Source organism: Gymnogyps californianus, chromosome 7 (genome assembly GCF_018139145.2).
Source record: "Gymnogyps californianus isolate 813 chromosome 7, ASM1813914v2, whole genome shotgun sequence".
Lineage (NCBI taxonomy): Eukaryota > Metazoa > Chordata > Aves > Accipitriformes > Cathartidae > Gymnogyps > Gymnogyps californianus.
Genome location: NC_059477.1, coordinates 1,493,352 through 1,505,010, shown reverse-complemented (window position 1 = coordinate 1,505,010; position 11,659 = coordinate 1,493,352). Strand labels below are relative to the sequence as shown.

Sequence of the window (11,659 nt, the reverse complement as noted above, 5' to 3'; positions counted from 1 at the left end):
AGTAGGGGGGCTTGAAGGGGCTTCCCCCGGCTGCCCCCAAACCTCCACCCTTCCCGCAGCTCAGCACGCCCCGGGGGACTTCTGCCACCCTGAGGTCACCCTGTGGGACCGGGAGGCAGGTCCCCACCCCATCCCCGCAGGGCAGGGGCTTTGGGGAGCAGGGTGCTGCGAGGGGCAGCTCGCAAAAGGGCAGCAGGGGGTTTGCAAGACCCCCAGCGCTGGGGGGGGGGGGGGGGGGGGCGGTGTGTGTGTGTGTGGTTTGTGTGCAAAATAAGGCACCGTTTTGCAAAAATGGGGCATCTTCTTGGGCGTGCAAGGGCTTGCACGCCCTTGCACCCCGATTCGGGCAAGGTACCGCTGCAGCCTGGCCATGGAGCACGGAGCGGGACCCTCGGCAGCATGGGCTGTGAGGCAGCCTGCAAGCGCTCAGCAAGCAGACCAGCACCCCAAAAAACCCTGGCGCGGGGAGGGGGGGTGGTACCCTAGAGGGGTGCCGCAAATTCAGCATCTACGGGGGTGGCGGGGGGTGTGTGTGTGTGTGTGTGTGTTTGTCGCCAGCTATCTTTTATTCGAGGTGCATTCCCAAGATTTTAGTTAAGTGTAACATAAAACTGTGAAAGTTTAGCAGGGGAAAAGCTTTCCTCCCACTGACCTGGCTGGCCAATCAGAAGGGAGCCCCGCACCTCCCTCACTTCTGACAACTATTTAGCAACTGAGCTCAGCTAAAGTTTCCAAAAAGTTAGAATAACTTCCTCTCTCCAAGACCTCAATTTTTTGCACAACCCCGGTCCTTGAAATAAGAGCCCTTCAAGCAACCTGGAAAACGTTTGGTCAGCAAAAAAAAAAAAAAAAAAAACCAACCAAAAAAAAAAACCAACCCAAGCCCTCCTGTTTTTCCAAAGGATCTGTCTCAGGAATTTAAAGCACATTTAAGACACACACACACTCACATAACATAAGGAGGGGGGGAAAGCCTCTTCCCCTCCCCTTCTTGCAGAAAGCATGGAAGAAAGCTCCAGTTCTCCTGTTTCCCCTGTGGATAGCTTGGGGACCAGTGAAGAGGAGCTGGAAAGGCAGCCAAAGAGATTTGGCAGGAAGAGAAGATACAGTAAGAAGTCCAGCGAAGATGGCAGCCCCAACCCAGGGAAGAGGGGGAAAAAGTCCAGTCCCAGCTCCCAATCTTATGAAGAACTGCAGAGCCAGAGGATCCTGGCCAATGTCAGAGAGAGGCAGAGGACTCAGTCGCTCAATGAAGCTTTTGCTGCCTTGAGGAAAATCATCCCCACTTTGCCCTCTGACAAACTCAGTAAAATCCAGACCCTCAAGCTGGCGGCGCGGTATATAGACTTCCTCTACCAGGTGCTACAGAGCGACGAGATGGACAGTAAGATGACGAGCTGCAGTTACGTGGCTCACGAGAGGCTGAGTTATGCCTTCTCCGTATGGAGGATGGAGGGAGCGTGGTCCATGTCGGCCTCCCACTAGCCACCGCCCGGGCCGGGCGAGCCCAGCTGCCGAAGGGGTAGGTACCGATTTCTCTTCTCGCGGATGATGCGCCGCGTCCGTCTGGCTGCGGGATGGGGCGCCCGCGGCTCCCTTCGCCAGCCCGGCTTTGCCGCGAGGCTCGGTCCTGCCTGGGGAGAGGGGGCACGGCTTGGCGGGGCACGGGGATGCTGCTGGGTGAGGGGTTTGGGGTCACCGACTCGGAGGTGAGATGGGCAGTGTAGATGTGTCCGGCCCCCTCCCGCTCCCCCGCGCCTGTGAAAATTCAAAAACAAAACAAAAAAAAAGAAAAAAGAAAGTTCCAGGCAGGGAAAAATGAAAAAAAAATCAGCATGTTTCTGCTCTGTGGGGATGGGGGAGCCGAGAGGGGACCGGCGTTGAGAGCTGGCTGATGAGGGATGGGGGGGAAACCATCGCTGCATGAGATTTGCCAGAAAGCGCTGCTTCGGGGAAGGGTTTTAAGAGAGGAAAAGGCGATCAGTACAACTGGCTGACAAGGGGATCCGAAACAGCTGCCGCCCCAACTCCACGGGCGCCTGCGCCCGAAAAACCCGGTGCCGAGCCATCGGCTCCCAGGGCGGCCGCATCCTCTCCCGGTCGGGGGGGGGGGGGAACCAGGGGGTCCACAGGACCCAAGCGGGGTTCGGCGACGAGTTCGCCCCAGGTTGCGTTTCTCTTAAAAGAAACGAGCAGCAGATGTCGGCTGCAACCCCGGGGCTGTGCCCCTTCCCCCTCACACAATAAAAAGCAAACAAAGATAGAAGAAACTTCGCCAAATTTTCGTATTTGTTCGGTTTCCCTTCCCCAAAGCGTCGGTAAAGCAAACACTGGTGTTAGATGTAGTTTCTCATTTACTCTCATCACTAAACCCTTCCTCATCATTTTCCATTAGCAGAAAACTACTTCCTCTTAAGTTGCCTTTGTAATATTCGGGGAGGGAGGAATAAACAGTAAGAAAGGAGAGGGGGAAAAAAAAGAGGCCCTTAATAACACCCTCATCTCAAGCTAATTAAGCGGAGCAGCTCTGCGTTGTGTCAGCCAGAGTTTGCATACGGCCCGTCGCTCTCTGGGGCTCGGTACATAAAGCAGAGCCCGCGAACCCATTTCACCAAGCAAACACTCAAAAGGGAAATTCGCTCCCCCCTTGTAACGTCGCGCGTGATGTAAAATGAAATGATTTCATCATGCGGAGAATCGGCTCCTTAAAGATGAAAAGAAAGTTTATCCCAGCCCATTGGCCAGGCTTTTTTAAAGAGGAAAATCCATCTTTGTTTTAGCAGCAATAAACAGCCCGTTTAAAAAAAAAAAACCAAAACCAAAACCCAAACACCTTGATGCAACTGCAGTACCTTGTTTGAAAAAGCCAGAAAGTGTTCAACCAGGACTTACTAGTGGTGTAAAATGCAGACTTAAAACCATTTTAGAAACCACTTCAAGCAAATGTTTCACTTGCGTCCTGAAACGGTTTGTGTTTTGGTGCTGCAGTTAAGGTTTCCATGCAATCTTCTAGGGAGCCCCCAAAATGTTAGGCTGTTCAAAAATTGGTTACTCTATCCGTTGCACAAGCTGTCCGTTGTTTAGTTTTGTTTAAATAGGTAGCACTGCTGTTGTGGGTTTTACGGCTATTGCTGATGTTACTATTTTTTTGCGTGCTGTGCCCTAATTTCAACTGCAAAAAGCCAAAGTCGAGTCGCTTTTTAAAAGGATAAACCCTCCGTTTATAAAACAGAGTGCCTTTTCCCATGCTAACCTGGCTAAAAAAGCTGCAGCAAATAGCTTAAAAAAAAAAAAAACCCAAACCACCACGCAAAAACCCAGGCTTCTTGTCAAAAACAGATGTAAAATGTCCTGAACACATATTTCTTCAGCAGTTTAGATTGGCTGAATAGTAAAGTGCTGGGATGGAACAATGCATTTATTCTGTTGTTTCCCAAATGATGTGCTGCCATTAGCCAATGATGTTTTTAAAACTGTTATCTAATATACAACCATTCCTCTCTATCACACAGTACTTTAGCAGCAAAGCCTGGGGTTGTTTTAACCGTATTTAAAAAAAATCACCGTCGGCTGAACTATTATTAGTGTTGCTCCGACGAGGCAAATTTTATACGTAGATGCTCAGATTGTCCCTGCCCAAAAGAAATTGCGAGCGACATTTCAGACGGCGCGAAAAATCGGGAGGTAGAGCCCAACCCCGGCGCGTTTTCGGTTTGCTTCGGAGCGAATCGGTGTTCGGCGTCTTTGCCGTAACCCGACTTCCAGCCCGGCGGTTAGAGGTGGGTCTTTCCTCCGTGTTTGCGTGCCTTACAGAGGAAGGTCGCCTTTCCCTGCGGCCCCGGACTTTTCCCCCCCCTCTATGCCTCTCCTTTCTGTGCCTGCGTGTGCATGCACACGCGTGCGGTTGAACTGTTGAAAACGTTGTTGACAAATGGCCTGGTGTGGTGCGGTGCGGTGTCAAATTCTATCGTTTATGGCGACAAAAATTACGTCTGCCAGAAAAAAAAAAAAAAAAACCAAAACCAAAAAACGACAAGATCCTCGAGAAACCCTCTAAAATGGGCAAACTTAGCTGGGTGGCGTGACGCGGACTTCTGCGTGGGTCTGTCCTGGCCAGAGGAGTTTTTATGCATAAAAGGGGAGCGGGCTGTGCAGTCTCGATGGCAAAAAAACCCCCCAAACCTTAAGAAATAGCTATCTGAATTTGGGATCAGCTCCTGCCTTTCCTAGAGAGTAGCGAGCACTGCAAACGTTGGGTGAGCACGAAGGGGTGAGCGCTGTTCAGGCTGGATTGTCGCGGCCATCCTCCCTTTTCCCTAGGTTTTTGGGGAGAGATAGGCAAGGAAAGGTTTTCTCCTTGGAGGAACGGTCGTTCCCCTTCGGCTGCAAAAAAAAAAAATATCAGAGGAGCTTTTTGATTAGAAAATCAGAGCCTTGGGAACTGGTGAAATGCCACCTGGCCTCTGCGAACGCCAGCAGGTCACTGCTGCTCGCTCCTCTGGCCACGAGACGTTTTCCTGTTCTGCTCCGCGTAATTACAGACAACTTACTCCGGTAGTTTCGAGAGAAACAGGCGCAGCTTTGCGCTTCGATTAGTGCAAAAGGATGTTTCAAGAGGCACGCGAAGCTGAGCCTTCCTCCCCCAGATCTCCCCATCCTCATCGCCGGCACCTGCGCCCCTTTCCCTTGCAGCCACCTTTCTCTTTTTCCCTTCAAAACGTTCAAGATGCTCTAAACCGCAAAAAAAAATGCAGGAGAAAAGAGAATACGTTCCCTGTTATCCCATTTAGTAGGAAAAATCCTGTCCAACCGGGATGTCAGGAGCATCAGCAAATCGTAAAGGACAATGTAGCCCTAACCCCCATGCCAGTAAGACCAGTCTGCCAGTAAGACCAGTCTGCCCTTCTTCCCACTCGCTGCAGCAGGGCTTGGGATGAGCCCTTTGCCTCCCCTGGGCTGGCACTAATAACGCCTTGCCCATCTTTTTTTGGGCTGGGGAGGCTGCATGCAACGTGTGCGTGCGATACGCAGCCCTCTTACCATTGCCCCTTCAGACTTCCAGGGCTGTTTCCAGTATAAAACGCCAGCATCCTATTTCATTTTGTCCTTAAAGGAGCAAACAGATGTTATCTCTGCTGGCCCTGGGAACAACCTAATTCTATAGTATATGAGAGCAGTATGGTTAACTGGGGGTGTTGTGACACTAGAACGAAGCCCTTTTTGTCCCAAAAGCCCTATTTTTTTTATACGCATCCTTAGAAAAATGTAAATATGTTTTCCTTGACAGGAAGGATTGTAAAGTTTGGTATTTACATTAATAGGCTTGTAGCAGGGGGTTTTCATCTTAGCGCATTTAAAAGCCCAGCAAAATGCATTTTGGATCTTCTGTTTACGTTCCTGTCTTTTCTTGGGAAAGACTAAATCTGTTACACAGCAGACACGGAATACATTGCAGTCAGCCAGAAAACGCTCAGGCTCAGAGACCTTTGAAAGAGAGGGTGCAAGGAAAATGCTCCGGAGAAGGAGACATGCAAAAGACAAATCTGCCATGGGCTAGATGCACATAAACTAATTACTGATCGTAAAGAGTTAGAGACACACATGGTGGAGGGAAAAAATGTTGGATCAAAACCGAAGGACCGCTTAGAAGAGCGGCAAAAGCGTGTTATTACTTAATCCGCCGGAGCCAGGGCTGCGGTAAAAGTCCTGTCGGGAGAGATGTGCATTGAAGGGTCATTAAGGGAACAGTCAAAGGCATACATTGCAGCTAAGTAGACCTAATTTGTCTCCAAATTAGTCATCCTCACACCGGTCATCTGCGCAGAGCAGCTCTAATTTTAAGGGCATACGAAGCATCCTCATTAAAACAGAGGGGAAGATTGCGACGCTTCTCCTTTGCAGCCTCCCTTCACATTCCTTCCTTCAGTGCTTTTTGGGGCATATTTCATAGTTATAGGTAGCGGTGATAAATTAGCCTTGGAGATCACAGCAGCCTCTTACAGAGCCGGGACAGATCCTGTAACCACCGCTGAAATCTCTTCTGGGGACATTTCTTGTCACTCTTTCCCCCTAGCAATATAATTATTTTTATAGCTGTAGCTCTGAGAATCATTTCCATGTGGTTCAGCACGACTTTGAAATCTCCAAGCCTGAAATCTCCAGAATTTATGTCTTGCTGTAGAGCCCTAGGAATAGTTTGATGAGGCCACGAACATGTAAGGGAACGCCACCACAACCCCCGAGCACAAAGCGAGCTCAACATGTAATCAGGGAATTACAGCTGCTGGTCGGGGAAAGCACACATTTCGGGTAGCTTCCCCCCTTCCCCAGGCTTCGCAGAAGATTAGGAAGGGGGGGGGGGGGGAAAAGGCTGATTAAAATAAAGTGCTGTGCCATGGGAAACCGCGCTGGGCCAGATCCTCAGTTGGCTCCGAGCAACCTTGCTAGCTGACGATCCCATCAGACATCTCAGTGGGTTGCTCTAAGCGACTTGGAGAGTGCTATCCACCATCGCTTATGATTTACTTCTTAGGCAAATTTGGAAGTGAGGAAAAACAAGAAGTCCTCCAGCTGGATACTAGCAGCCTCGTGCTAGTTAATGATTAGTTCTCAAGAATTAAAACAGTAGAAATATTTGCCAGGGGAGGGGGGGGAACCCCACCAAAAACCTAGGCACCCCAGCATTTAATTAGATTTGTAGTTATAGAAGATGACCACTTAGCAACAACTAATCATACACAAATAACAAATTAACTCAGCCAGCCAATAAATCAAAGCAAGGCAGCCCTTGCCCTCATACCCGTCTCTTTAACCACTTCCACACCGGACCCGGCCAACAGCAGCCGGTCCACCCAGCCCACGCCAGGGCACAGCAACTGTGCCACCGGCGCCAGCTTTTGCCATGCCCTTGTCCTTCTCCCGGCAAGGGGAGCCAGTTAAGCAGCAAAGAGGCTCTTCTCCAGCAAACATCCCCTCAGCTGGACTTTCTTAGGCTCTGCTCAAGCTCCCTGGCACTTATCACTCTGTGTGCATGCAGATGGGTGTGCAAGGTGGGGATCGGGGCTCTGGTAGCTCTTCGGGATGCGCTTCTCCTCCTGCATTAAAGCAGGGCTTTCTTTGGGGGGTTGACTGGTAAAGTAGAGGATCTCCCTTTGAACTTTTTCCACGATCTGTTAGCCTTAGAGTCCGAGGCTTTTGGTGTTTAGCAGTGAGGAGGGTTTTCCCTTGGGAAGCAGGGGGGGGAAAAAATCAGCCTTTCTCCCTGTGAAAATGAGCCATCACATCACAGGAAGCAGCACCAGGAACCTGGAGACAGGAGGACCTTGCTGGAGGAGCGTGCAAACGGGACAGGGAGGCTTTTGGTACCACTCCCATAAAAAAAACGTTAACTAAGCAACAACAACGGTTAAGCCCTGTTGCTAACAGAGGGTTTCAAAAGAGGCCATCAGATCCCTGATCCCTCCGGAGGGACGGTCCTCCCCGAGCTCTGAGCCTTTTGGGTGGAAAGGGCGTTTCGATCTAAACCTCCGAACTGAACCCAGGAAAGGCAGCACGGACGCTTTCCCAAACCAGCAGCCAGTGGGTGTTTGTCAGCGCACAGGCTTTCGTCCTACCCCAGGGGCTGGGGTCTCCCCGGGAATGGGGCAGCCGGGCACCCCCAAACCTCTCCCAGGGGCTTTTGTTTGTGAGCCTTCACGTAATTTGGGGGTTTGGGGGGTTTTTTGGCAAGGGATGGGAGTTAGGCAGACCTAGTCTCGTGCAGCTTGCAAAAAGTGATCAGACATCAGAAAGAAAATAACCCTTGCGCCCTGCACTATAGGGTGAGCTGGAAGTGAGCTATAGTCCCTCCTCTTCCTCCCGTCTTCTCCTCTCCATCTTTTAACCACAGCTTGGAAAACAGAAAAAGCGGGGGGGGGGAAGGAAGAGACAGATGTCTACTGGTTCAGCTTGATATATATTTACTGGAAGAGGTCCAGTAAGCCTGTACTAGCTTTAATTGAATTCCTAATAAGATAGTTTTGCCTTGTTAACTGCCACCTCCAAGAAGAAGCTTTACCATTTCCTTAAGAGATATTAGACCTGCCAAATGCACGCTTTAAAATGTACGAATTAGGTTTCGGATGAATTTAGCCACCGAAAATCCTCATGCAGTAATTTACGTGGTTATGCCTTCGGTTTAAGCTGTTCAGGCCTCTTAAAAATCATATGTTTGCGCCTAAATGTAAATATACCTAATTGCTCAGCTAAGAGAGATGCGGGGGGGGGATCACGGCTGCACTGAGGCTCCTGTTAAAACAGAAAAAAAAATATCAGCTGATCTAGCTTGGAAAATTCAGTAGGGTGGGATGGAGCCAGGGAGAGGCTTTCACGCAGAAAGCAGCATTTTGGGTGGCTGGGGGATTCCCCGACACATCTGCACCCGGTGTCCCCAACACCAAGCTCCCTAATAGAAATTAATCTGCCAGAGGGATCTCGCACAGCCGCAAATACGCGCATTTAAGACTGACCCTTATGGCAGTTTTCACGCGCACCGTGATGAAATCTCGCTGTGTAATATGGCTCGTTAGAAGAAATTCCTGGCTGGGAGGGGAAGCTCAGAAAATCATGGAGATGTTAGGAAAAACACACAAACAAAAAACCCAACAAAAAAATAAGGGCAGACTCAGGAGAAAGGCAAACAGGCATATGCTTCCCAGCCTACAATTTGCCACTGGTAACAGGGCGGTTTATCTTTAGTTAAGAATAAGAAAGGACTTTAATCCCTCTGCAGAAAGCACGCCTGGGGAGCGGTGCAGCACCCCGATACCCCCGTGCCAACGGCCCACGGATGCTGTCGGGAGCGTGCTTGCCCCGCAGCACAGAAAGCCCACCCTGAACGCGCTCAGGACAGAGAAGCGATGAAACGGCGTTGCATCGTGGAAAGGAAAGCGGTGAAACGCAGAGGACCAGCAACAAAACAGTCCTCTACGTTTCACCGCTTTCCTTTCGACATCTAAACAACCCCAGCCCGCTGCGCCTGCTGTGCGCCTCTGCCAAGGGCAACCTATATATAATAGCAATATATATAAGTGCTGCCCATTTAAGAAAAAGCTATAAGCTCCTACTTGGGCGTTCAGAGCAAAGACTCTGGGGGAAAGCAGCGCTGCAGGCAGAGTTGCACACGCGGCACGGCCCGGGAGGAACCCCAGCAGCCATGGGTGCTCGGCGATGCCACCCACCCCGAGCGCCGGGGGCAGAGCGGGGTGTCGTCCTCCCCAGGAGCACGTTGTGGGATGTGAGCGATACACCCTCGTACCAGCGTCGCTACGGGCACAGCGGGGCTCCCAGGAGAAGAGCATCTGGGGCACAATCAAACCGTTAGTCAAAGGAGTTCGGATGGGGAAAAATCGCTTTTCGGTGTGTCGAAACTGAGCACCTGTCTCCTTGTCCCTCTTGCATGCTTCCCACCGGGATGCCCAGCACCACCTCCGTGCCACGTACACACCAAATTACATCCCACAGCCTCCCTTTGCCAATTCTTGTGAGCTTAATGTCTTTTCTTCCCCCCCCAAACGCACAGGCAAGCTTGCCCCGGGGGGCTGTGGCACACCAGACATCAGCGGGTGCTGTGGCGTGGGGTGGGTGGCAGGAACTGAGCCCGTGCAAGAGCATTCGCACGGAACCAGAGAGTTTTCGGCTATGGCAGTGCCTCCGAGAGTACCAGGGAATCACCACCATGGAAACTTCCCAGTAAGATACCAGGACATTAAACTGTATGATAAAAGCAGGCCAGATGAGATAATACTGTCTTAAAAAAAAAAATCTATGCACACAACATATTAATGTGTATTTTTACACATTAGATAAGATGGCTAATTCTGCATCTGTTAAACAAATCTATTATTTTACCTGATGAGCTCAGGAAATTTCTAATATCACCGAGTCCTTTTTGCTGCCTCCAGTTGCAAGTGCGATGCTTCAGACATGACCCTGCAATCTCCGCGTTCAAAGCTCTCTTCCAGCTCGGTGGGGTTTCACACACTGAACAACCAGATATTTTTGCAAGAGGTTTTTCATCCTTTACCACGAGAAATGCTGTTTAATAGATTCCTGTTATTACCAGCACTAAATAATCTCTCTTTCAGACCGTATGGGTCTGAAATGTCGGCTGTCGGAGGGGAGCTGAAGCGCGGTGAGCATCTGCTTTGTCACCGCCTTCCCCGTAGAGAAGTGGTGAGCTTGCACTTGGGTTTTGGTGCAGAGAGGTGGTTCGGAGCACTGGCTTTTGAACTGTTCAAGCCGCAGTTTGTGCCGCACGAGCGAGGGAGATCAGGGCATCCCTTTCACAGTGATCCCCTCAGAAATGCCGAAAACACACAACCTAGCGATCGATATTCCTTGCGATAACTTAATGCGTGCGGAGGAGTAACTCACCGCTGTTTTACCTCTTCATACCAGGGAAATCAGTGGTGGAGAGTGCCATAAGAAGTCCCCCATCACCCCAAAATATAACTACAGGTACCCCTGGCCAATGAATGCCACATGTCCAGAGGGCTAGGGCTACAGGGTAGCCTTTTCAGCCGTGAATTTGGAGCTCAAAACACGCCGATTTTCAATAGGGCTGAGTTAATCTGAAAATTTTACTTGTAAGCACTGTTGTTTTGTAAATCAGGCAATACTTTCACTCTCAGTGGGTGGCAAAAGGTAAATATTTTTAAGTGGTTGAGGAGCTGAAGGGAAACAGACAGGGCTTTGAAAATTGTAGCTGTTTCCTAGCTGTGAATTATGTCAGAATGAAAGAGAAATACCCGGCTTAAAAAGCGACAGTCTTCAAATGTATTTCCCTTTTGATACTGGTTTATTGTTCTCAAATATATCATTATTGGCCCATTTTCTGCTGCAATTAGAAAGGTTTTTATAAGTACCACAGAACGCCTGAGCAGGTATGCGTACAAGTCCCGAGTACGTTTTAGATCTGCCCCCTCATCCCCCCTCCTACAGAAGATAAACCTCCTGTTCATAGCATGTTCGGCGCTATTTCCTAATGCCAGAATTTCTGCAGCCGTGCAAATCGGTTGCACTGTATTTTTGTTCCCCAGTGCCGTTCTTTCTTAATCTTTCATTTAAATGCTACTACACAAGTTCTCGCACAGCTCTAGCAACCTTTGCATTATTTTAAAATACAAAACCTCTTTCTAGATAAGAAATCTGTAGGCTCCCCCCTCGAATTACTCATCCACCGCACCGATCTGTCTGCCCTTCCGCTCTTCTTTATTTCAGGCACATCCTTAAAATCGCACACGCAGCCAAAACGTTTCAAAATGAGGGGCTTTTCGGTCGTTTCTGCCATGCCACGCCAGCAGACCCAGCCTGACAAAGAAGCTTAGAGAACCCCAGGGGAGCGATTCCATGCAAGCTTTCCCATTGCATGCAAATACACGGCTCGTCCGTGCAAGCTGCGGCACCCTATGCTGGGCGACCTCAGTACAGGCCTGTCTTAACATTGCATCTTAAAAAGGTCTTCCAAACTGCCCCCTCCCAATGCAAAGGGCGTTTGCCCGTGCTGTTGGCACAACTGACTTGTCCCTTGGGGCTGCCAGGAGCCCCCGGTGAAGACGAGCTATAGGGACCACATGCAGCGGTCCTGCAGCAGCGCTGGCAGCAAGGGGTGGTATCAGTC

General features: G+C 50.1%; 1 protein-coding gene across 1 annotated transcript in view; it reads left to right on the top strand.

The window, feature by feature from the left end:
* Window positions 1-855: 855 nt before the first annotated feature.
* TWIST2 (twist family bHLH transcription factor 2) overlaps window positions 856-11,659 on the top strand; it is a 38,186-nt gene continuing 27,382 nt past the window's right edge. Inside the window, exon 1 of the mRNA XM_050900281.1 lies at window positions 856-1,522. Within this exon, the coding sequence (XP_050756238.1) occupies window positions 1,003-1,485 (483 nt within the window). The 5' untranslated portion in view covers window positions 856-1,002 and the 3' untranslated portion in view covers window positions 1,486-1,522. The remainder of the gene's footprint in view (window positions 1,523-11,659) is intronic.